This window comes from Schistocerca serialis, chromosome 1, assembly GCF_023864345.2.
Source record: "Schistocerca serialis cubense isolate TAMUIC-IGC-003099 chromosome 1, iqSchSeri2.2, whole genome shotgun sequence".
In the NCBI taxonomy this organism is placed as follows: Eukaryota; Metazoa; Arthropoda; class Insecta; order Orthoptera; family Acrididae; genus Schistocerca; species Schistocerca serialis.
This window is the reverse complement of record NC_064638.1, coordinates 832,048,898-832,076,839: the sequence shown is the minus strand read 5'-3', so window position 1 is coordinate 832,076,839 and position 27,942 is coordinate 832,048,898. Positions and strand designations below refer to the sequence as shown.

At 41.6% G+C, this 27,942-nt stretch overlaps 1 protein-coding gene across 2 annotated transcripts in view; it reads right to left on the bottom strand.

Moving 5' to 3' along the window:
* Positions 1 to 27,942, bottom strand: part of LOC126484806 (ribonuclease H1) — a 159,336-nt gene that overhangs the window by 101,404 nt on the left and 29,990 nt on the right. For both annotated transcript variants that reach the window (XR_007587903.1, XM_050108406.1), the window contains exon 2: positions 25,954 to 26,586. Coding sequence is in view for 1 of the 2 variants with exons in the window: in XM_050108406.1 (XP_049964363.1) it covers positions 25,954 to 26,586 (633 nt within the window). In the remaining variant the exon portion in view is untranslated. The remainder of the gene's footprint in view (positions 1 to 25,953; positions 26,587 to 27,942) is intronic.

Sequence of the window (27,942 nt, the reverse complement as noted above, 5' to 3'; positions counted from 1 at the left end):
TCATGCACCCCCCCCCCCTCCACCCCCCCCCCATCCCACACACACAGACACACACACACACACACTTACAGAGGCTTATCTATGTCACCATCGAGCTTCTGCACTAGCTCTAATTTGAATGGTTTCATAGACTGCTTCTGTCGCAGGACTTTCCACACTGTCATTGGAGCCATTTAGAGTTCATGGAATGCAAGACGCACCGATTTCTTTAGACTCCTTATGAATGTCTCTCGTACATGCTCCACATTCACTTCACTCACACTGGGACGTCCGCTTCTCTTTGCTGCGCACAAGTAACCCGTCTTAATAAATTTGTTGTGCCAGTGATAAATGACCTTCCTTGTTGGTGACTTCTTACAGTATTTGGTCCTAAACATCCATTGAACAGCTGTAGCACACTTGTTTTTGTCGAACTCCAACACACAGAACGCCCGCTCCGCACCTGAACTCGCCATGTTTGCGACTAGCGCTGACTATCAGCAAATTACCAAACTACACAGTGGCGGTATACATTAAAAAGAACTTTCTGGGTTTCTCTTCAAAATGCCATATGCATGATATCTGTCCAATGTTTGGTTCTTGTGCAATAAATAATTGAAAGTGTTCCTGAACTTTATGTGCATTCTGTTTGTGTAAAATACATAAGATATAGGTGAAATACATGTGGCTTCTATGAAAGCAAAGCCACAGGTAAAAAGCTTCTCCTGAACTTCAGGGTTTATTTAAACCAAATTTGCTACACACACTACTTACTATACAGAAAGACATCCTGGGGGGGGAGGGGGGGGGGGAAGAGAGGAGGGGGTAGGAGGAGATGGGCACAGATAGGGGCAGGGGTAGAAGGAGGTGCACAGAGAGAAGGGAAAGGGGAAATAGACAGGAAATGAAATGGAGGAGACTGTGAGGTTTCCTGTTTGGAAGTTTTTATTTTTTCCAAATTCCACATTTACTGGAACTCAGCATGTTTGGAAGAGTTTTTATTTTTTCCAAATTTCACATTTACTGGAACTCAGCAGATAGCCAAAAACAATTCACAGCATGAAGCAGTGTCACAAAATAACATAGCAACAAGTAGGAACACAGTTCGCTCAGAAGTAGAGGTAGCAACAGGTCAGTATAGCATGATGGTCGATCACAAGAGTGGGAAGAGGAAAGCGAGCCCTGAGAACATATCTTACTCGGCACTAAATATGTTGGGGAACCACTACTGTTCTGGCACAAAACACTGATTTTACTTTATTAAATATTAATGATTAAAGTCTTCCTTTGGTATAATGGGTACTATGAGCAGCCTACAGGTCATCAGAGGTTCAGTACAATACTAGCACTGTGCAGTAAACCAGTAAATTCAGTAAACAAATGAATATTCTTAAATTACTGAATATGTACACTGGGCTATGAAGTTTTACGATATAAGCAACGGATTTCGGCTGTACGCCAATCTTGCCAGTTCACAATAGGATGTACTCAGAGCCTGTTCACAAGTGATATGGGAAGTACATGGAACTTGTTGTTATATGATAAGTTACTTCACCACGTTATCAGATTCTATTAACGTCTTGTGGCAAATTGTTTCATAATACTAAACTGTTACTATTTTACAGTGTTTGCAAATAAATGCATTGCAATGGCATTCCTGGACTTATTTCATATAAATTAGCTACTCGCATCACCAATTAACATCACAGGTCACCAGCTTGCATCTTCTGAAGAATCCAATGCACTACGAGAGCTGTGTTGAGGGACAATATCTATGAGAGCTTGACAGGGAACAGGTAGGAGAAAATCCTATGTGTCAATTCCCTAAGATAATCCACAAAAGGGTCATCTTAACTAGCACAGTCTCCAGTGGGAAGTCTTGGCCAGTATACTGTATGCCACCTATACCATTTTTATGGACTCACTGCTGAACTGAGAAACTACACTCCTGGAAATTGAAATAAGAACACCGTGAATTCATTGTCCCAGGAAGGGGAAACTTTATTGACCCATTCCTGGGGTCAGATACATCACATGATCACACTGACAGAACCACAGGCACATAGACACAGGCAACAGAGCATGCACAATGTCGGCACTAGTACAGTGTATATCCACCTTTCGCAGCAATGCAGGCTGCTATTCTCCCATGGAGACGATCGTAGAGATGCTGGATGTAGTCCTGTGGAACGGCTTGCCATGCCATTTCCACCTGGCGCCTTAGTTGGACCAGCGTTCGTGCTGGACGTGCAGACCGCGTGAGACGACGCTTCATCCAGTCCCAAACATGCTCAATGGGGGACAGATCCGGAGATCTTGCTGGCCAGGGTAGTTGACTTACACCTTCTAGAGCACGTTGGGTGGCACGGGATACATGCGGACGTGCATTGTCCTGTTGGAACAGCAAGTTCCCTTGCCGGTCTAGGAATGGTAGAACGATGGGTTCGATGACGGTTTGGATGTACAGTGCACTATTCAGTGTCCCCTCGACGATCACCAGTGGTGTACGGCCGGTGTAGGAGATCGCTCCCCACACCATGATGCCGGGTGTTGGCCCTGTGTGCCTCGGTCGTATGCAGTCCTGATTGTGGCGCTCACCTGCACGGCGCCAAACACGCATACGACCATCATTGGCACCAAGGCAGAAGCGACTCTCATCGCTGAAGACGACACGTCTCCATTCGTCCCTCCATTCACGCCTGTCGCGACACCACTGGAGGCGGGCTGCACGATGTTGGGGTGTGAGCGGAAGACGGCCTAACGGTGTGCGGGACCGTAGCCCAGCTTCATGGAGACGGTTGCGAATGGTCCTCGCCGATACCCCAGGAGCAACAGTGTCCCTAATTTGCTGGGAAGTGGCGGTGCGGTCCCCTACGGCACTGCGTAGGATCCTACGGTCTTGGCGTGCATCCGTGCGTCGCTGCGGTCCGGTCCCAGGTCAACGGGCACGTGCACCTTCCGCCGACCACTGGCGACAACATCGATGTACTGTGGAGACCTCACGCCCCACGTGTTGAGCAATTCGGCGGTACGTCCACCCGGCCTCCCGCATGCCCACTATACGCCCTCGCTCAAAGTCCGTCAACTGCACATACGGTTCACGTCCACGCTGTCGCGGCATGCTACCAGTGTTGAAGACTGCGATGGAGGTCCGTATGCCACGGCAAACTGGCTGACACTGACGGCGGCGGTGCACAAATGCTGCGCAGCTAGCGCCATTCGACGGCCAACACCGCGGTTCCTGGTGTGTCCGCTGTGCCGTGCGTGTGATCATTGCTTGTACAGCCCTCTCGCAGTGTCCGGAGCAAGTATGGTGGGTCTGACACACCGGTGTCAATGTGTTCTTTTTTCCATTTCCAGGAGTGTAGTATGGAGATTTGGGATCATGAGGGGAATTTGCACATGGCATCCGTTGTGTGGGGAAAGCCCTGCTAAAATAAAATAAAAAAGTTACAGATTTATAGACAATGCAAGCAATGAATTTTACACATGAACTGTTATCGAAAAAAATATGTATTAAGGATAGAAGATGCAATGTGAAATTATGAGTGCCAGAAAGAGACATCAGGAACTGAACTGCGATGTCAAAGCGACTGATGTGGCTTGGAGGCAGCACTGTCAAGTTAAAATAGCGCACGTCGCAGACTGGGAAAAGTGTGTCGCGAAACATCATAAGCTCACCTCGTGGACAGTTAAACTGCATCCTTGAACTGTGAACATTTTGCAAGTGAAACATAATCAATAAACTTTGAGAAGACATAGCAAGGGGAAAAAAAGACAGTGCCAGCAGATGTAGCATGATGGCAGCAATATGGGATGTGCTGAGATCACACACACTCGGGTCTGGAGTTAGCAGTGAGGGTGTGGCATCGACACAATCTTCAAGCAGCCATATCATCTGTATGGTGCAGAAACTTACATCAAATAAGTCAAGGTTTACATTATTGCTAATGGTATTTGCAATTTAGTAATTCATTACTGTGGTATGTAATCTATTTGAGAATAGTTAAAATAATGGGAGGCAAAATGATTTTGTTAGAAATGTGAGGGTTGACTGAAAAGTAATACCGCCACCTTCGTAACTCTTCAACAATTGGCAGCATTGGTATACGCAGGTACTGACTTGTTCCATAGCCTCTTCTCTGCAGCTGCATTTGGCAGGAAGCCTTAGCATTGAATGGTTGTGTTGTTACAGCAGTCAGTGCAATTTAAGCAACGTGCAGTCATTGAATTCTTGACAGCAGAAGGTGTCACCCCAAAGGAGATTCATCAGAGAATGAAAGCAGTTTATGCTGATTGTGTTGATGTGAGTACTGTGTGTCATTGGGTGAGTATCTTTAAAGATGTTGAGGCAGTAACAAAGAGTTGGACGTCCTGTGACAGCAACCACCGAGTTTCACAAGCAAAATGTTGACAGATTGATTCAGGATGATCGTAGTATCACTCACAGAGAAATTGCAAGCACAATCGGCATTTCACAAGAACGTGTGGGTCACATTATTGCTTTGCTTGCCTATCAGAAGACCTGTGCACAATGGGTACCTCGGATGCTGACTTCTGAAATGAAAGCGCACTGACTTGAAATTTGCCAGAAACTCTTCTCACGTTATGAGAGTGAAGATGACGCCTTTCTCCTTTCAATTGTGACAGGAGACGAAACATGGGTACATCATCACAACCCGGAGATGAAACCTCAGTCGATGGAATATCGACACAAAGACTCACCCCAGAAAAATAAATTCAAGATGCAGCCCTCAGCTGGAAAAATCACAGCCACAGTGTTCTGGGATGCAGATGGTGTTATCCTTGTTGATTTCCTTGATTTTGTCTGCTTTCTGATTCGGCGTATCGCAAAATTGGTGCTGACCCTACTAATACTGTTGAGAGAAAGACTAATAATCTCCTGAAGAAAAGTTCTTTGTCACAGGATACTATCAAGGGTCATAATTCTTACTGTGCTGTACCACCTAGATTATATGGCTTCCCTAAGGTCCATAAAGAGGCCGTCTCGTTGAGGCCTACTGTTTCTAATATTGGTGCTCCGACATATCGTGTAGCTAAACATCTTGCTAGTTTGTTGAGCCCACTAGTAGGTAGGTGTGAACACCACATTAGGAACTCTGCAGATTTCTTACGTCGATTGCAGGGTTTGCGTTTGAAAGACTCTGATATTTTACTCAGTTTTGATGTGGTTCCTCTTTTCACTCGCGTTCCTCTCCCTGATTCGTTGCAGCTAATTGAGGTTAAGTTTGGTGTCAAGTTAACAAATTTGTTTCGACATGTGCTGACTTCCACTTATTTTTTATTCAATAGTCAGTACTACGAACAGACTGATGGAGTTGCAATGGGAAGCCCATTGTCACCTATTGTAGCCAATTTGTTTATGGAGAACATGCATTGGAGTCAGTGACCTTGAAACCTGTGTATTTTTTCAGATATGTAGACAATACTTTTGTTGTTTGGCTTCATGGTAGTGAGAATTTAAACCGGTTTTTGGAAAACCTGAATTCAATCCACCCAAATATTCAGTTCACTATGGAGGTGGAAAAGGATGGGTGCCTCCCCTTCCTTGATGTGTTGGTCAGAATGAAGACTGATGGTACGTTGAGACATTCTGTTTATAGGAAGCCTTCTCACACTGACTTGTATCTGCAAGCTGATAGTTGTCACCATCCAGCTCAGCGTGAAGGAGTATTTCGTACCTTGATTCACAGGGCCCATGTTATCTCAGACCCTGAAAGTTTGGCAGCTGAACTATCACATCTCGGAGTCACCTTTCATCAGAAAAGTTATAGTAAGAGGCAGATCAAACGTGTGTTGCAATATCAGCCTTCTGTGCATCGGGTGAGTGACGATAGCAACGAAGTGGCACCTTAGTCTACGGCCTTTCTGCCTCACGCAGGAAGCATTTCCAATAGGATTGGCCATATTTTGCGGAAATATGATGTGAAAAGTGCTTTTCGACCACCTTCTAAGATTAAGGATCTGTTGGCATCCGTAAAAGATGATTTTGGTTTGCGTAAGGCTGGTGTCTATCGTATTCCTTGCAGTTGTGGCATGTCATATAGTGGTCAGACAATCAGGACTGTGGGAGAACGGTGTATTGAACATAAGCGTCACACACGCTTATAACAGCCGAGCCAATCAGCTATTGGAGAACATTGCCTTGACACCGGTCATCCTATGGAATGCAACAATATGGAGATACTGGTTTGCATGTCCAGCTATTGGGATAGTGTCATTAAGGAAGCTGTTGAAATCAAACTATCAAGCAACCTTATAAACAGAGATGGTAGATTTTGTCTAAATGCTACTTGGAATCCGGCTCTGTCTCTCATCAAAAAACAGAGGGACAGAATTAGGGCTACCTCACCTGTCGATTAATAGTCACTATCAATATTTCTGATGATGGTTATCTTTGGTTGTGTGTTGACTTTGTGGTTACTTGTTCTGTGTGTGGTATTTTCCTTGTTTCTCCTCTGTGAACCGTGGTATTAAATTCCCTTGCACATTGCTTCCTCCTTGCAGTTGTGCCTTGAGAATGGCAGGGTGTGCCTCTGCCGAAATATCGGCGGTGGTCGACGACGTCACCCGGCAGCAAACCCGTAAATTATTTGAATAAATTCAAAGAGTTACATCGCAACGCTGCGAATTCTAAAACGACGGCTAACGAGGGTGCGAAAGGAAAAGGGAAATGTTTTCTTGCAGCATGACAATGCCAAACCAAACACTTCACATGCCACCATAGCAGAACTTCAGAGACTGAATCTCACCACCATATGGCATCCTCCATACAGTCCAGATTTAGCACCATCTGACTTCCATCCGTTCCTGACAATGAAAGAAGATCTGCGGGGACATCATCATGCTTCTGATGAAGGCGTTGAGAGAACTGTGAAACTATGGTTGTGGAAACAGAATATTGACTTTTTCCATGATAGCTTCAGAAAACTTGTTCATCGTTGGTAGAAATGTATCTAATTGGCTGGTGATTATGTGGGAAAGTAAATATTTGCAATTAAAGATCACATTCTAAGGATTATTTCTGCTTTTGATTTATTAAAATATTCCTATCCAAACCCAATTAACGAAGGTGGAGGCATTACTTTTCATTCAACCCTCATATGTGAGAAGCTAGGAAAAACTGAAAGAACTGTAGAAGTAACAAAATGTAATAGTAAAGAGGATGAGGATCTTCAGGCTGAGCAAAGATGAGATATTAAGGCCATTTTGTGAAAGTGGGAGAAAGATAAGCCAAGAGCTACAAAAAGACATACGAATTTTGTCATATACTGAACCACCAAAGAAACTGGTATAGGCATGCGTATTCAAATACAGAGCTCTGTAAACACGCAGAATACGGTGGTGCGATCAACAACGCTTACATAAGACAGCAAATGTCTGGCGCAGTTGTTAGATTGGTTACTGTTGCTACAATGGCCAGCTATCAAGATTTATGCGAGTTTGTAAGTGGCATTACAGTTGGCACACAAGCAAAGGGACACAGCATTTCTGGAGTAGCAACAAAGTGGGGATTTTCTCGTATGATCATCTCACAAGTGTATCCTGCATATCAGGAATCCGGTAAAACATCAAATCTCTGACATCACTGCGGCTGGGATAAGATCCTGCAAGAACGGGACAAATGACAACTGAAGAGAATCATTCAATGTGACAGAATTGCAACCGTTTTACACATTGCTGCAGATTTCAATGCTGGGCCATCAACCAGTGTCAGCGTGCAAACAAATTCAATGAAACATCATTAATATAGGCTGAGTCGAAGGCACATGTCACAGCCACAGTAAGCCAACCATTACCATGTCCACAAGCGTCTGCATTAGTATGCGTAAAATTCAGTATACATCAACAAAACGCTGAAGGGCCACGCAAAATCACTTGTGCACCTACACTGTTCTTCATACTAATAGCAATATTAGCAACTGCTTTATACACTGTCAAGGGCGAACACCTCCTCTGTCAGGTGCGAACGCCTTCTCCTCCTATAATAACGCGGCATCTCTAAGTTGTTCAACGCTGCTGCAAGTGCAGCTGCTCGATGACTGACGCCATCTTTCCATATCTAACTGCAACTTCCACCTCTGGCACCTTACTAACTTCCGGTCTGAGAGCAATAGCGTGCGCAATGCCTATTAAAACTAGAGGCATTGCGCCAGTCCCACCAACCTCCCCTATCACCCCTCCTTCCACACGGCTAAGTGTTGCACAACAAATCATGAGCCGTGACTCACAGAGATGCCCAGAGGTGCCTCATACACATAGCTTCCCAGGGTGCCCCTGAGAGCTACAACACAAGAAAGAACGACAGGATAAAGCTGTCGATAATATTGCTATTAGTAAGAAGAACAGTGTAGATGAGCACATGGTTTTGCATGGCCCCTCAGTTTTTTGTGGATTTGTACTGAATTTTACGCTTACTAACACAGATGCTAGTGGACATGGTAATGGTTGGGTTACTGTGGCTCTAATATGTGGTCAGGGTGTATATGTGGACGAGGAAAAAAAATTCCCCGATTTCCTGGTTAAAAACACACTTTCTCCCAGTTCCCGGATGAAAATACACTTTTTTCTGTGTTAAGTAACAGTATACTTTTCCTCAGAACTGTAAAATTTATCAATCATTTCAATGGTTGTGGTTTTATGCACCGGCTTAGAATTTCCTGGCACTTTAGAAAATGAAAATCAGGGGAAAAAACACATTTTGGAAAGATGTCTGATGTGCAGCAACATGTTCAGTGCATATTTTCGTATTACAAAAGAATAAATTCAAATTCCACCAAATACCGCATGTTACTTTCCGAAGGATTGAAATCCAGACTGCAATGTGCTTTTGTAAGCCAGTCATAGTTCATGTCAAGCGATCTCGCCAGCCGATGACAGCTGATATTCAGAGCATAGGACACGTGTTGTAGTCAGCCAATAGCAACATCACTGTTAAGTAGTGCAAACATACAAATAGGAAAAGGTAATGGTTTAAATTAATATACATAGCATTGCTACAAGAAAAGAAAAGCTTTTACGTACAATATTGGTCTCTAAGATTAATAAGCTGCAATAGAAGCTAGGCTTTCATACATAATGTTGATCTATTTTGTGCATGTTACACTTTAAGATACATCACAGTCTTCCTAAAGCCTTTGACACATTTTGCTATTGGCAGACGCTTGTATGAGCGCTGTGTTTTGTTGTTGTATATGGTGCATTTCCTTTGCAACTCATGTTTCATTTCTTTTTTTTCCTCTCATTTGTTTTTTATTGCTGCAGCATTATTCTGCAGTAGCGAGATACGGTAATATTCTTTGTTAGAGTATTGGTTCTTACCAGTCAAAGTTACAAAAATTTAACTGAAAACTAAAACAATGAAAAATATCCGGAATTCTAAAAAATTCCATGGTTTTTCCCACTTTTCTCCCGGATGAAAAAATTCCCGGGCTTTTCACAGATCTCCCAGTTGTCCCAGGTTGTATACACCATGGTGGTGGTAAACTATAGACCCATGAAGACTGCAATACACAAAGCTTTATGTCTCGCCTGGGCCCATCAACACCGACATTGGACTGTTGATGACTGGAAACATGTTGCAAGGTTGGACAAGACTCGTTGCAAATTGTATTCAGTGGATGGACATCTATGGGTATGGATACAACCTCATGAATCAATGGAACCTGCATGTTAGCAGGGGACTGTTCAAGCTGGTGGAGGCTCTGTATTGGTGTGGGGCGTGTGCAGTTGGAGTGATAAGGGACCCCTGATATGTCTATATATGACTGACAGGTGACATGTACGTAAGCATTCTGTCTGATCACCTGCACCCATTCATATCCATTGTGCATTCCAATGGACTTAGGCAATTCCAGCAGGACAATGCAACACCCCATATGTGCCGAATTGCTACAATCTCTTCTCAGATTAAACACTTCCGCTGGCCACCAAATTCTGCAAACAAAACATTATTGAGCATAGCTGGGATGCCTTGCAACGTGCTGTTCAGAAGAGATCTCCACCCCCTCGTACTCTTACGGAATTATGAACAGCCCTGCAGGATTCAAGGCAACAATTCCCTCCAACACTACTTCAGACATTAATCAAATCTATTTCATGTCATGTTGCAGCACTTCTGCATGCTCATGTGGGGCCTTCACAATATTAGGCAGGTGTACCAGTTTCTTTGGCTCTTCAGTGTATATTGACTTGGTGATAAGATTGATATGTAGAAAAATACATACTAGAGATTAACAGTATTATGCAGGATAGTATCAAGGGGGATGACACAAAAAAATTACATGGCATCAGTAGGAGTTTTACCGAAATGTGTGATTTGGTCAATTATTGGCAAAAGGAGCTCTATGAATGTACACTTATCAACTAGAAAATTATGACCACCTACCTAATAGGCAGTATGACTAGCTCTGGCACTGATAACAGCAGTGATGTGTGGCATGGAGGCAATGAGGCCTTGGTAGGTTGCTGGAGGGAGATGGCACTATATCTGCACACACACACAAATCACCTAATTCCCATAAATTGAGGGAGGAGGACGATGAGCTCTGATGCCATTTTCAATCACATCCCAGATGCGTTCGATTGGGTTCAGATCTGGCGAGTTGGGGGACCAACACATCAACTGGAACTCATCATTGTGGTCCTTGAAACATTCCATCACACTCCTGGCCTTGTGACATGGTGTATTATCTTGTTGAAAACGCCACCACTGTCAGGAAACATTATCCTCATGAAAGCAAGGAAGTGATCTTCAATCAGTGTACACTACTCCTTGGCAATCATAGTGCCTTGCACAAGCTCCTCTGGACCCATGGATGCCCAAGTAAATGTTCCCCAGAACATAACGGAGCCATTTGTTTCCGTTCTGCAGTACAGGTGTCAATGAGCTGTTCCCATGGAAGACGACGGATTTGTGCTCTCCCATTGGCGTGATGAAGAAGGTAGCAGGATACATCAGAACAGGTAACACACTGCCACTGCGCCAACGTCCAGTGCCGATGGTCGCGTGTCCATTTCAGTCGTAGCTGCCGATGTCATGGTATTAACACTGGCACACCATCAGACACACTTTTACTCTGCCCAGCATTAAATTCTGATGTTAGTTCCACCATCTTTTGTTGCCTGTCCTATTTTATCAGCCTGCCAAGCCTACGACATCTGTAATGAGACGTGGTCACCCAACCCCACAATGTCTGGACAGGGTTTCACCTTGGTTTCGCCACGTGTTGGAGACATTCACCACAGCACTCTTCGAACATCTGACAAGTTGTGCACGTTCCAAAATGCTCATGCTGAGTCTCCGGAACATCAAAATCTGCCATTGGTCAAACTCAGATAGAGCACACGCCTTCCCCACTCTACACACAGACTACATGCACTGTGTGTGTGTGTGTGTGTGTGTGTGTGTGTGTGTGTGTGTGTGTGTGACTAGCAGTCATTCCTCATCAGGTGACACAGCTACTGCCTAGACAAGTTTATATCAATAGTAGGTTGATGGTCATAATGTCCTGGTTACCTGTTAATAATATCCAGGGTTGAGGTGGAGCCAAGCATCTCAAAGAGCAGATAAATGCTGTCTATTAAAGTATAGGAAAGTGTGTTGATAATGAGGGTAAGTTGATACAGTATGTAAATGCAAAAGCAAATGCATGTAATAGGGGTGCTCAAGGAAAAACAGAATTTATCAAAAAAGAGTTTTTCACAAATAGGTGAATAAAGATAGGTTTAGAAACAGGAGAATCTGGTGGGAATTTTGAAGAATGCTGTATGAGAGTCCAAGAAATCAGAATGTATGATTTAACAGATAGTGAGGAGGAAAATACATTCAAAAGTATCTTTGGAAATGTGGGAGAATACCAGGAAATTAGAATGAATGTTTTGGTAGAGAATGAGGAGCAGGGAATGGCTCAAGATGATGTGTACACAACAAATAAGATAGCTGAAGCTGGTAATCCAATAGTGAATAGTGAGGATCAATGGTCCTTGCAAAGGAGTGTTAAATTCATACTACATGATGAATCTGGTAAAGATGAAACTACCTCATTTTGAGAATAGAATAGTCAGAGCTTCATTGGAAAAAGCATATCTAACAATGGGATACAAGTTAAAGTAAAGGAAATTAATATTATTAACGAGATGGTAAAAGGAAGAGTAAAGAATCTGATTCCAAAGTGCCTGAATGTGTTTTCAAGTAACACAAAAATAAAGAAAAAGTAACAAAAAATACACAATGCTGTTGACATGATTAAAGTAATATACAAAGCTGTAAATGTGTGACTAAAGAATTTATTTTCAAGGAAAATACTTTCTAGATGTACAATATCAAGACAAAATGATGAGACATTATTCAATATTAAGAACAACATAAACCAGTACTATAAGAACTTTGAAGAGCAGTATACCAGGAGCAGGGTACCTTGCCAAACTCCAGGAGAAGTGACTAGAGCAAGCTGTTGGGGTATGACCAGCATGAATACCAGTTATTGGAAAAAGCACTTCTCTTGTAAACAAATAAACATTAATTTAAAAAGTTAAATGTATATAACTGTATGTATATAAAAGGAAAAGGCGATTTTATTGGGAAAAGGCCATTGTGCATAATATACTGTCTCCTGTGTTTAAATATACACAAGGTCTCCTGGGTTGAATGGCCACATGAACAATGCACCAATAGGGGTGTGACATTCAGTGGGGCATTTAAAAGGCAGCACCCACCTGGTCATCCTGATGCGAGTGACCTCTCGGGGTGGGGCAGCCAATTAGCAAGGCCATCGCCCATACATACATCAAGTGACATAAGCAGTGACGCCACGCAAGATGCAATGTTGGCATATAAAAACTGTGAATAGTAATTATTATTACAAATGAAGGAACTTGTAAAATTTTATCAGCATATTATATCTAAAACATGTTTCCCTGCTGCATGCACCTATAATAAAATGCACAATGCCTGGAACTCAGAATATATGGAGCCATAATAACAGAATGATCACAGCTGAAATCAGAATCAGAGCACCACTCAAAAAAGAAACATGCACCGTTGGAAACTGCATAAAGAAGGCAGCCAATGATTAAACATAATGAGGGCACTGCACCAGGATCAGGCAGATGTGATCAATGAGTATAACATGGTGTGAATGAAAGGAATTTCACAGTACAGTGTGCCATAAAAGAACAACTGTCGAGTCATACGTGTTCCTTAAAAGTGTTGTGGTTGACAGCGAACTGCTACTGTACAGCAAAAGGAGAATAAATACCCTGCATGTAGTGGTACTGGTTATCTTGAGCGATAATGACTCGCTAGTAAAGGCACATACTTTCATGTCTATGTTTATGTAATGACAAAATGTTAAGAAAATCTTTATGGATTTTGATTGGTTGGTAACTACACCACAGAAAATGTGAGCAAAAAGTTTAATTTTGTGTTTATAAATTACCGTAACGAAATACTATCAAAGAACTCCATTTCATGAGAATGTTACAAATTTTGTGTTCATTGTTTGGAAAACTGAATCTAAATATGTCATTTCCTATACTATATTACTTTGTATTAATTTTTCATCTGTCAGAAAGGGTAATGGGTGTGGACATTACAAGAGTATGGGAAATTAACTGAAAATATTGTGTTGGTATTTAAGAGCCTGAAAATCTGTATGTTTTTGATAGTTATGTACAATTGTAAAATCTATTTTTTTTAACCTTCAACAAGATCATCTAAAAACTTGGAGAAAAAGTTTAAGTTTACTGCATAGGAAAGAAGCAAGAACCAGTACGTACAGGTCTATGAACCATAACATTGGGACTTTATTTGTTTCAAAATTGGAATTTTCTTTCTGAAACTCCAATTTTTAAAATTCCTGTTGTTGTTATGGTCTTCAGTCCTGAGACTGGTTTGATGCAGCCCTCCATGCTACCCTATCCTGTGCAAGCTTCTTCATCTACCAGTACCTACTGCAACCTACATCCTTCTGAATCTGCATAGTGTATTCATCTCTTGGTCTCCCTCTACGATTTTTACCCTCCACGTTGCCCTCCAATGTTAAATTTGTGATCCCCTGATGCCTCAGAACATGTCCTACCAACCGATCCCTTCTTCTGGTCAAGTTGTGCCACAAACTCCTCTTCTCCCCAATTCTATTCAATACCTCCTCATTAGTTATGTGATCTACCCATCTAATCTTCAGCATTCTTCTGTAGCACCACATTTCGAAAGCTTCTATTCTCTTCTTGTCCAAACTATTTATCGTCCACGTTTCACTTCCATACATGGCTACACTCCATACAAATACTTTCAGAAATGACTTCCTGACCCTTAAATCTATACTCGATGTTAACAAATTTCTCTTCTTCAGAAACACTTTCCTTGCCATTACCAGTCTACATTTTATATCCTCTCTACTTTGACCATCATCAGTTATTTTGCTCCCCAAATAGCAAAACTCCTTTACTACTTTAAGTGTCTCATTTACGAATCTAATTCCCTCAGCATCACCCGACTTATTTGACTACATTCCATTATTCTCGTTTTGCTTCTGTTGATGTTCATCTTATATCCTCCTTTCAAGACACTGTCCATTCCGTTCAACTGCTCTTCCAAGTCCTCTCCCGTCTCTGACAGAATGACAATGTCATCGGCGAACCTCAAAGTTTTTATTTCTTCTCCATGGATTTTAATACCTACTCCGAATTTTTCTTTTGTTTCCCTTACTGCTTGTTCAATATACAGATTGAACAACATCAGGGAGAGGCTACAACCCTGTCTCACTCCCTTCCCAACCACTGCTTCCCTTTCGTGCCCCTCGACTCATAACTGCCATCTGGTTTCTGTACAAATTGTAAATAGCCTTTCGTTACATGTATTTTACTCCTGCTACCTTTAGAATTTGAAAGAGAGTATTCCAGTCAACACTGTCAAAAGCTTTCTCTAAGTCTACAAATGCTATAAACGTAGGTTTGCCTTTCCTTAATCTTTCTTCTAAGATAAGTCGTAATGTCTGCATTGCCTCAGGTGTTCCAATATTTCTATGGAACCCAACTGATCTTCCCCAAGGTCAGCTTCTACCAGTTTTTCCACTCGTCTGTAAAGAATTCGTGTTAGTATTTTGCAGCTGTGACTTATTAAACTGATAGTTCGGTAATTTTCACATCTGTCAACACCTGCTTTCTTTGGGATTGGAATTACTATATTCTTCTTGAAGTCTGAGGGTATTTCGCCTGTCTCATACATCTTGCTCGTCAGATGGTTGAGTTTTGTCAGGACTAGCTCTCCCAAGGCCGTCAGTAGTTCTAATGGAATGTTGTCTACTCCGGGGGGCCTTGTTTCGACTCAGGTCTTTCAGTGCTCTGTCAAACTCTTCACGCAGTATCGTATCTCCCATTTCATTTTCATCTACATCCTCTTCCATTTCCATAATATTGTCCTCAAGTATATCGCCCTTGTATAGACCCTCTATATACTCCTTCCACCTTTCTGCTTTCCCTTCTTTGCTCAGAACTGGGTTTCCACCTGAGCTCTTGATGTTCATACAAGTGGTTCTCTTATCTCCAAAGGTCTCTTTAATTTTCCTGTAGGCAGTATCTGTCTTACCCCTAGTGAGATAAGCCTCTACATCCTTACATTTGTCCTCTAGCCATCCCTGCTTAGCCATTTTGCACTTCCTGTCGATCTCATTTTTGAGATGTTTGTATTCCTTTTTGCCTGCTTCATTTACTGCATTTTTATATTTTCTCCTTTCATCAATTAAATTCAATATTTCTTCTGTTACCCAAGGATTTCTACTAGCCCTTGTCTTTTTATCTACTTGATCCTCTGCTGCCTTCACTACTTCATCCCTCAAAGCTACCCATTCTTCTTCTACTGTATTTCTTTCCCCCATTCCTCTACCTGGAACACTGTACAACCTCTGGTTCTTTCAGTTTATCCAGGTCCCATCTCCATAAATTCCCACCTTTTTGCAGCTTCTTCAGTTTTAATCTACAGTTCATAACCAATAGATTGTGGTCAGAGTCCACATATGCCCCTGGAAATGTCTTACAATTTAAATCCTGGTTCCTAAATCTCTGTCTTACCATTATATAATCTATCTGATACCTTCTAGTATCTCCAGGCTTCTTCCATGTATACAACCTTCTTTTATGATTCTTGAACCAAGTGTTAGCTATGATTAAGTTATGCTCTGAGCAAAATTCTACCAGACGGTTTCCTCTTTCATTTCTTACCCCCAATCCATGTTCACCTACTATGTTTCCCTCTCTCCCTTTTCCTACTCTCAAATTCCAGTCACCTATGACTATTAAATTTTCGTCTCCCTTCACTACCTGAATAAATTCCTTTATCTCATCATACATTTCATCAATTTCTTCATCATCTGCAGAGGTAGTTGTCATATAAACTTGTACTACTGTAGTAGGCATGGGCTTTGTGTCTATCTTGGCCACAATAATGCGTTCACTATGCTGTTTGTAGTAGCTGTATTTTTCTCAATTCAAAATGCACTTTTTTTCCCAGGTGAAAAGACAATATACCCAGGTGACAGTACATGTTTTATGTGTTAAGTGGCAATATACTTTTCCTTGAAGATGCAGAACTTACCAATGTTTTGAATGGTAAAGGTTTTATACACCAGCGTATAACTTCCCAATACTTTATGAAATGAAACCCAGAAAAAAACCCAATGCATTTTGGAAAGGTTTTAGATGAGCGGAAACATGTATACTGCATATTTTCATATTACAAATGTTTAAATACAAATTCCATCAAATACAGCATGGTAGCTTTCAAAGCGCTGAAACAAAGATTGCAATGCACTTTTGTCAGCCAGTCATAACTCATGTCAAGTGATCTCGCCATTCAATGACAGCAGATACTCAGAGCATACGACATGTGATGTAGTCAGCCAACAGCAACAACAGTGTTAAGTAGTGGGAACCCACAAATAGGAAAAGTTATAATGATTTAAATTTCATATACAGTATGGCTACAAGAAAAGCTAAGCACTCACATATAATAATGGTCATCAATTTTTTTTTTTTCCGAGGGTTCATTAGGCAGGATTAAACTGCAGAAGCTGAATATTTCTGACAAGCACGATTATAAATTTCACCATTGTACACCAAACATTTTGTGCTGATATATGTCCCATAGAGCACTTCGACTTTTCCATAGAAAAGCCAATTACATGTGAAGTTGCTCAAGAACTCACCTCACACTTTTTTCTTAAGAATAATTATAACAGAGGTAGTGAAAAGTCTTTACAAAATTACATGCACTGGAATAAACACAGGTAGGAGCTGATAAGAAGAAATAATTATTAACCAAGGCATTAGACAAGGGTGTGGACTATCACCTACCCATATCTAACCTACCCCCACTTCGACAGCTGCCACCCTTGCCATACCAAGAAGTCCCCTACACGTAGCCCAGCCACCTGTAGCCGTCGCATCTGTAGTGACAAGTGGTCCCTCTTGAAATATACCCAGGGTCTCACTGAGGTCTTTACAAATTGTAATCACCCTCCCAGCCTTGTATAAAAAGACATCTCCTCCTGTGCTGTATCTTTCCAGTTCCCCAACATCTCCCAAAGCCCCACCATTCGGCCACAGAGGAGCATTCCCCTCATGACTCAGCACTACCCAGGACTGGAGCAAGTGAATTACATTCTCTGCCTGAGTTTCGACTACCTCTCATCGTGCCCTGAAATGATAATGTCCTACCCACTATCCTTCCTACTCCTCCCACAGTGGTATTCCACTGCCCACTGTGCATACACAATATCCTCAGCCATCCCTACACAACCCCTGCTCCCAACCCTTGCTTCATGGCTCATATCCCTGAAATAGATGCAGATACAAGACCTGGCCCATACATCCTCCCACCATCACCTACTCAAGTCCAGTCACAAACATCACCTATCCTATCAAAGGTAGGGCTACTTGTGAAAGCAAATGTGACCTACAAGCTAAGTTGCAACCACTGTGCTGCATTCTATGTGGGCATGACAGCCAACAAGCTGTCTGCCCGCATCAATGGCCACTTACAAACTGTGGCCTAGAAAAGCTAGACCACCCTGTTGCTGAGCACGCCACCCAACATGCCGTTTTTCATTCCATTGACTGCTTCACAACCTGTGCTATCTGGATCCTTCCCATCAACAGTAGCTTTTCTGAATTGTGCAGGTTGGAACTCTGCCCAACAATTATACCCTAGGCTCCCTTAAGCCCCCAGCCTCAACCTTCATAAGTCATTGTACTTACCCATCTAGCCCTATCCCAGTTCCCATTCCCGCACTACACAGCCCTCTACTATACAAATGCATGCAGTCTTTTCACTCTTCTCTCATTTTCCACTTCTCCCCTCCCCCACCCCCCATCCCCCTCACCATCTGTCTAACCTCCAGACTGCACCTAGCTGCCCTACCCTCTCCACACCCATCCCTCTGTGCTCCCACAAGCAGCACTTTACCACCCCCACCCCCCCGTACCCCACTATCCCTCCCCCTCCTGCCCCAGCCTCCTCCTTACCCCCACCACCTGTTTGCCTCTCCCATCATGCGCTGCTACTCACAGTCTTACTTCAGCTGCCAGACTCTGTGGCCGTGTGTGTGTGTGTGTGTGTGTGTGTGTGTGTGTGTGTGTGTGTGCGTGTGTGTGTGTGTGTGTGCGTGTGTGTGTGTGTGTGTGTGTTCGCACGCGTGTGTTGTCTATTTTCAACAATTACTACGGTGAATCTACGACCATTTGTGATGAGTGACTCTCATCAACAGGCTACATATAGCATCATTACACAATTTATCGCATCCTGAGGTACATGGTACAACATGGCTAGTGAAGCGAGCTTTTTTCTAACCAAACATGGAAACAGACTGCAGGACATTTGTGCTCCAGTGTGTGGCATGTCAACAATAAGATCAGCCATCATGTTGATGCACCCCATAGCACATTTGTCCCACCGAAACAACAATTTGACTGTATATCTGGACATCACCTGCCCCCTCTCACCACCCCAAGGATATATGCAGCAGCTGATCGCTTCATTCGCTGGCCTAAAGTGTTCCCCATGGCTGACATTAACACTGAAACAGTTGCAACCACATTCTTCCAATGATGGATTGACCATTTCAGAGCACCTTCATGTATTACAACCAACCAGGCCAGACAATTAAAAGTTGCACCTATTCAAAGCACTTTCTGTCCTATGAGGCAAGAAGCACGTTATTACTGCAATGTATCACTCAGCAGTGAATGGATTAGTAGAAAGCATGCACTGACAATTCACAGTATCCCTCCAGCGTCACAACTCACAACAGTGGACAGAATCACTACCAATCATAATCCTCGACCTCTGCGTATCCATCAAGGATGACTTAAAAGTCATGACTGCAGTGCTTGTCTACGGCCAACTGATCTGGCTGTCTGGCGAGTTCCTCAGCAACATACTAAACGACCTCATTGTGGCATCTGACTTCACCCATAAGCTGTGTTCACAAATTCAGCAGCTACATCCCAGTGCATCAAGGGATCACCACACTTGCTGCCCTTTCATTTTCAACATCCTCTGAAAGTTTACTCAAGTCTTTGTTGAATATGACGCAGTATGCAAGTCAATGCAGACACCATATAATGGACCACATCCAATTATCAGCAGAGAGCAGATGATGTTTGATGTTGATGTTATGGGAATACCAACCACCACCTCCCTTGACAGAGTCAAGCCTGCCTTTAGCACCTGCTACATTGGTACAAACCCGTCACCGGACAGGGCAAGGACAGGATTGACTCGCTCACCACTCCATCTCCCATCACAAACCAGTCACAAGAGGTGTCAGATGCTCACACTGACTATTTGATGACAGCTTGAGCAACGTCCATCATTACAGGATCAAGATGTTATGTCTGTTTCAACAAGGCATACCGCTAGCACTTAGGGAGGAGTGGTGAAGTGATTATGCTTGGCTCATAGTTATGACTACATTGCACAAAGTGTATACTCCACATCACCTAATCTCTGACAAACATCTGCCACGCTTACATGAATAATCAGTGCTCTCGAATACTCCACGCACCCAACTTTTAATATAGGGCATAAAAATATTGGCTTCAATTTATGTCCACAGATGCTTTCCAGGACCAACAACTTACATACCAGGGCAACATTGCCAAACATGCACCATCCAGCTGAACCGCAAGATAATTGTACATTCACCCTTTCTGATTTGTGCTTAGCAATATGCCTTTCACTGATATTTTCAGAATAGTTTTCATTTTAAATATCATGTAAGGTGGTAGCATTCATTATCGCCAGTTACACAACACTGCTGTACACCTTTGCTTCTCACTGGCGCCAGTTCATATCCTGATGCTTAATTCCCCTTTCTGTTCATGGTGTTGTCGAGCAACATCTCAAAATAAATTAGCATCTCATCCAAGTCACCAATTTGCATCAATATATAGGAATACTTGCAGTGGAAATTTACCACATAACGATGAAAATTCACTACTATTTTCTCATAATTGCCTGGAAGCCATTGGGGCAATGCCAGTTTTGCTCCCACCCTCGCTCACAAAGTACTTCCTTCCCGTTCCACAGTTTCTGATTTTTCCTGCTTCTTCAAAGTTTTAAATGTTTCTTTAGCTGTGTATGAGCAATAATGAGAACCTGTAACCATCTTTAATGAGGTACCCCATGGTAATACTTCACTTCTAACAAGCTACTGATGTGTCACAGACTGAGGCCACAACAACACTAAAGTATAACAGGATCTATTTAACAGTATCAACCTTATTGCAATAAATCTGCACATCTCAGTTTTCAGGGAAAAAATATGCGTGGATTATTCATGAACACACGGTATTCTTTGCTTTTCATTAGGATTCTGTTGTTGTTGTTGTTGTTGTTGTTGTTGGTATCTAGTTGTTCAGACTGAAAAATGTCAAGCTGCTGTTATGGTGTTTAATGTTGCAAATAAAGTAAATTTGTTTCAACCTACAGCATGTGTATGGCAATAAAGTTCAGGTTCCATAATGGAAAATTCTTATTCTTTCTTAACACAATCACAGCTATCACTTTCATAAATAATGTAACACAAATGTGCACGAATGCACAAGAACAAGCACCTAAAACTCATAGTATAAGAGACACCTATTATTCTCCAAAAATTGTTGTAATTACAAATATATATTTCAGTCTTCTGTTCAGTTATAAAACTGATTTGAGCAAAGTATTAAGTAAAACCACACAAAACCAAATAAAATCTAATTTATTTGGCAGTATCTTCACAACTGTCTGACTGGCATGTATGACATTACATCACTTGCACAGAACTACCCAATAAAATTTCTAAATTTTAGTGGAATTTTTTCTTCTTGACTTCTGCTTCATTTCATGCAAATTTATATACCACCAAAATAATTTGGACACATTTACTATCCCCTACCACCCAAGTCAATCAGTATTTAAAACATCACCACGAAATACAAATATGGTAAATTTCATTTCATTCCATAAGCAACACTTCTGTCACACAGAGGACGGCAATGATGCACCACATCCAATAAGGCTACACCCACCTTAGTAAAGCACTGTGGTTTTCCAACAAACCTAACATTGTATCAGTTACATTTCTTCGTGAATAGCTCGATGTGTTCAAGAATTTATTTCTGTTTCCAAGTACAACTTATTTTCCTTCACTCATGATGAGCATGGTTTCAGGTAGCTTGTGTCCATACTGATTAAAGGCCTGATTATAGAGGCCACCTGGGACAGCCCCCTGACACACTCTGGTGGGCCACCAAAGAAAGAGCATTATTTAAGCAATCGCAAACGAGTGCTCAGCTTATTCTTTATGCTGTATTACTTTTGGCCAGTCCATGTGCCCAGTGCTACGCACAACCTATATCTTGCGTGCTGCTTCTCTACAGTATTACGTTCCATATATCGTGCTTGTTCTTGCTATAGCAAACTTGACGATGTGTGGGGATTACATTTCCTCCGTGTGTTAGTGTCAGTGCTAAGTCACCTGACAAACACCTTGATGGACAATATACTCCAACATCTCACTGCCTAGCAGCAAGCTGTTACGGAACAGCAGCAGGCTCTTGTCACTGCTTTCAATTGGCTGGTGTCTGCATGTTCGCAGCAGGTTACTCTCCCATCAGTGCAGTGCCAGATTATCATTTGATAAAATGTGCATGCTTCTCTCAACCTATTGCTGTGACAGAATGCATGTCATTGTGACGCGTGTACAATTTTAACATTGTCAGAAATGCCCAGACCAATCTTACAAAGCCTAGGGTGCCAAATTACATGAGTTGAGCTGTCACTGTGAATTTGTCACTAATACCAATCACAAATCCTATACTGATCACTTGGTCCATGATGTTATTATTCGTCTGGCCCCAGATCAGAAATTCCATGAAAAAGCACTTCCATGTGAGAATCAGATTCTTACGGATGTGCCCAATACAGGACAGTCCTTTGAAGTGTCACTGGCCACAGGCGATTAAATTGCTGCGTGGGGAAAGGTATCGGAAGTTGCTCAGTCAACCCCTGTTAGGCACGTTGCAAGTGTTCAAGATGATGGGGAAGCCACTGCAGCAGTATGATCTCCCACCCAGCATCACATGGGGCACCGTCGGATACAGCCACAGCAGCAACAGGCCATGTCACAGCAGCGGCCACATGCCGCCCTTCTGTCTTGCTTTTACTGCTGCGTCCAACATGAGCGTGCTGCATATCCTAAGCATTGGGTGGTTTGAAACAAGTGACGAAAGAAAAGCCACACTGCATCAGTGTGTAACCGCTCTTCAAAAATGGTGGACACAATAGTAACAGTAGTACCTATGGACATTAACTACAATGACTGGTTTCCCAAAAGAATTGTTTATTGACTTGCATGTGTTTAATAAACAGCTACAAATACATGTGGATACAGTAAACACACAAACGTACATGGACTTGGGCTCCCCTCCCCTCACACAGGTTTAACGGAAGTTGGTTAGCTACAATAAACAGCAGATTTGAATCCTAGGTCAGTTCTCTGCTCTTGTATCTTACAAACCTGTTGTTCATCCTCTCACTTTCCTTGTTGCGGATCATTGCCATACAGCAGACCTGTTCAGGTTAGATGCATTCAACACTTTCGGTTTCCCCATTGCCAATGAGGTACATTTAGTGTCAGATTGAGTTCCGTATCAGCAACTGAAGTTCCTCCGCTCTGAGTTTTTGGCTCTATTTACCCCTGGACTACGTTGTGCACTCAGTTTTCAAGCCCACTTCACCAATAAAGAGTCGGCCTGCCCTTGTTTTTCTCGGACACAACAGGTACCTGTTACAATGAGCGACTCTGTCAAGGCCAAATTAGACCATTTGACATCACTCGATGTCATTCGGCCTGTTACTTCCAGTGAATGGGCTACACCACTGGTCATCATTAAGAAACCACTTCATCTCTGCAGTGACTTCAGAGTAACGATTAATGCACAGTCCATGATACACAATACCCTTTTCCCCGCCCTGAAGAGTTGCCCGCGAAATTGTCACGTGGCTACTACTTTTCAAAGACTGATTTGTGAGAAGGGTACCTCCAGCTCCCCGCAGATGAGGCCACTGGACGCCTTCTCATTGTCAATAGACCTTTCGGCCTATACCAATATCAACGCTTGCCTTTTGGCATTGCTAGCACGCCCGCAATTTTTCAACATTTTTTAAAACAGCTGACAGGCTCTGTACCCAGCTGCATTAGTTACCTCAACAGTATAACTGTTTTAGGTTCTTCCACCAAAGGCTACCTTAGCAATATCCAATCGTTTTCTATTTTGAAGTCTGCAGATCTCAAGTGCAATCTTGCCAAATCTCAATTTTTTCAGTCATCAACTGAGTACCTTGGTTTTGAGGTTTCTCACACTGGGGTCAAGCCGTTATGTCACCTTTCAAGGAAAAGTTGCATACTACCAGAAGTTTTTACCAGATGCATCCACTGTTGCTCAGTTCCTTTTGCATTAAAATATGCCTTTCTTCAAGTCCACAGCTTGTGACCAAGCATTCACTTAAACCTAAGCTTCAATTCACCCCTTGTCGGAAACTTTTCAGCTGGGTGAGCATCTTTGCATTGGCTACATATGCCTCCCAGCGTGGTCTTCGTGCAGTGTTGGCACACAAATACGCGGATGGTCTGAACAACCCATTGCTTATGCTTGTAAGACTTATTTTGTGCTTAGCGACTTTATGTTGCATACATCGTGTTTTTTTCTTGCTATAACAGCAACTATTTACAATGGTATTTTCTGTGTTGTCTACATGTGTAGTTCTGTCTCACTTGCCCTGAAGTCTTTTTATGGTCTTACTCCAATCAGAAAATACAAATGTTGTGATTTTGACACTTTAATGTTAGAAAATAATGTGCTACAATACCAGCATCATTCACATTTAAGGAACGGTACAAAATACGCCTTCAAACAGAAGGAACGAAAAATAACATATGTTTTTCTTCAAATCAGTTTACAACTCATTTGTTGATTCCAAGTTATTCCTATTTAATTGTATACAAACACAAACAACATTTGAAATTTCTACTTCATTAGGAACTAAAATAGGACATATGTAAGAATAATGTATAATAGATACTACAGGAACAAAAAGAATCAGTATAACTGATAAGTATCAGAAAGAGCCGCCCGGGGTGGCCGAGCGGTTCGAGGTGCTACAGTCTGGACCCGCGTGACCGCTACGGTCACAGGTTTGAATCCTGCCTCAGGCATGGATGTGTGTGATGTCCTTAGGTTAGTTAGGTTTAAGTAGTTCTAAGTTCTAGGGGACTGATGACCTCAGCAGTTAAGTCCCATAGTGCTCAGAGCCATTTGAACCAATACAAGAAAGAAGTCAAAAGCAGCCATCAAAATTAAAAATAAAAGTCAAAGTCAGTCCACAGGGCTGAAACATTCCTATTGGGAAGGTTTGGTACAAGAAAAAACACAGTAAGTATCAATACCTCAAGAGAGAATTATCAGTGGAAACATTGGAAAAAACAGGATAAATAGAGGAAATAAATACAGAAGGGAGGCAGACATGGGTGTGGGGAAGGGGGAGAGGGAAGTGGAAGAGGCGGGGAGAGAATGCTAAACTAGAATCAAAAGTACTGCATTCACAGTGCCAACTACAATGCTACCGCATGTTACATTGTTTAGTGGTCAAGGCTAAAGCAGGCAATGAACTCAAAGTCATACTACTTCCACAAATTCCTTTGCTCCCAGAAAGGGGTCATGTTATATGGTGGGTAGGGTACTGATCAAAATGTACTAGTCACTGGTTGCTATTTCAATTGTGTCTAATACAAATCCTTTCTTTTCTTTTTTTTTTCTTTCTACTCAGTTAAACTACTCTAAGTACCTTCTCCATTACAAGTTATCTTTGAATCTCAACTAAAAAATTTGCAACAAAACACAGGTGATAGTTCTGACGTAATTAAACTGTCCTCAAGACATTTGAGTATCATCTTTATCTACAATAATGATGGAAGCTGAAGAAATGAATTCAAATTTGTGCTTTGGTTGGGACTTGAACCTGGGTCTTCTTGCTTACTAGGCAGTTATGCTAGCCATTACAACACCACAGGACAACAGCTAACATAGCTGCATGGACTACCCTACATCAATGCTCTCCCTAATAATAAGCTGAAGATGCAAATTGAAGTTTGTGTTACAGAGGGCATTGGACTAGTGTAGTCCATGCAGCTATGTTAGTTATTGTATTGTTCTGTGGTGTTGTAATGGCTAGCATACCTTCCTAGTAAGCAAGGAGACCCGGGTTCAAGTCCTAGATATGGCACAAATTTTAATTCATTTCCTCAGCTTCCACCATTACAGGAAAAAATAAGCATTTTACTTATAAACTACTATGCTTGTAGTATGCATATTATCCACACACTGTTTTTTAAATTGAGCTTAAGAAGTACTAACCTGTTTCCAAGAACTTTTGGCTTTGTTTCTTCATACAATATTTCTTTTAGAAGTTGCCTACGAGATTCAGTACCATTGTCTTTCGGAACTAACTCAGTTTTCTGTGCTTTCAAATTGATTATTTTTTCTCTGATGAGACCAAACTCCTCTTCAAATATTTTCTCCACTTTATTTATATCATCAATTCTTGATTTTATTACAACATGATTCATGTCAGATTTATCAAAAATTTTTGATTCCATTTTAAAAAGCCTTGAATCAAGAGCTTGAAAATTCTCTCTCAATTCATCTAGCTCCTCCCGTATTCTTTTTGTTATTTCATCCTGTTTCTCTTCCAGTTGTGACAGTCGCTTGTAAATATCTGACACTGTTGCCTTCTCTTCATTATTGTGTTGGTCAGCAGCTGTGCCACTGTCTGCACGATGTTTCACAGCATTTGAAATAGCCTCTACATATATACTAGCTATCTCATCAGTCGTATAAGGACCTCTACTTGGAATCTCTCTTTTGATTGTTGTTGGGTGAGATGAATTTGTGCAAAACTGGCTTACAAAATTTCTTGCTTCAACTTCAGTGGAAAATTTCTTGTATTTTGCTCCAGGAAACTGATCTACCTGCTTCTTGCAGTCTGACCTGAAAAACAAAATTTACTCTGTCAGTAATGCACCTATATTCACATAATTTGATGAAAGTATGTTAGCTCCATCACAATAATAATAAAACTATTTCAACACAATAATAACAATAATTATAATAATAATGTTAAACATTTAATTTCCTTTGCGTTTATGAGTTTACATACAAGTTTGAAAACAAATAAAAGAGCACCAACTCTAAAGCACAAAAGACTATGCAACTTCATTAATTTAAAAAGCCAATAAAAATTAAAGACCTCACAATGACACAAACACTTCACTTATTAGTTCAACACTCATCCAAATCTGAACTTCCCAAAATACCTCTCCTCCAAAAACTCAACACTTTCTTCTAGAAGCATCTAAGGCAATATTATTTTTCCATGGTAGTAATACAGAAGTCGGGATCTAAATCTACATTCATACTCTGTGAAGCAATCATATACCAGTTGTAATGGCTTATTCAATTTCCATTCACATATGGAGCACTGGACAATTGCTTGCTTAAATGTGTCTGTGCACACTGTGATTAATCTTATCTCCATGGCACTATTCTTGGAGCTCTGTAAGAAAGCTTTCACTGGATGATTTGCATCTATCTCCAAGTGTCTACCAAGTTCAGTGGTTTCAGCATCTCCATGGCACCCTCCTTTGGGTCAAACAAACTTGTGACCATTGATGCTACACTCACTTGTATAAATTCAGTTTCCTGGTTAGCCCTGTGTGATATGGGGCCTACATACTTGAGCAATGTTCTGGGATGGGTTATACAAGTGTTTTGAAAGCAATCTCATCTGTAGACTGATAGCATTTCCCTACTATTCTACCAGTGACCCAAAGTCTGCCACTGATTTTCCTACAAATTATTACACCTGGGTATTCATATGAGTAGACTGTTTCCAATTGTCTTTCATGACAATGTCATTGTAGGACAAGTCCACAATTTTACATTTCCGAATGTATTTTACATTTCTGAATATTTAAAGCAAGTTGCCAATCTTTGAAATTTTATCAAAGTATGACTGAATATTTGCACAATTTGTTTCAGACAGCATTTCATCATAGAGTATCATATCATCTGCTAAAAGTCTGCGGTTATATTGTCTGCATGGTCATTATGTACACCATGAACAGCAAGGACCCCAATACACTTCTATGGAGAATGCCTTAAGGTATTTCTACATCTTTCAATAACTCTCCATCAGCGAAGATACACTACATGCTGCCTACCAAAAAGTATTTAATCCAGTCACTAATTTTGCTTGAGTCACAAATTTCACTTGATACCAGATGTGATTTAATTTTCAGTAATAAGTGTAAGTGCAGAACTGAGTCAAATGCTTTCCTGAAGTCA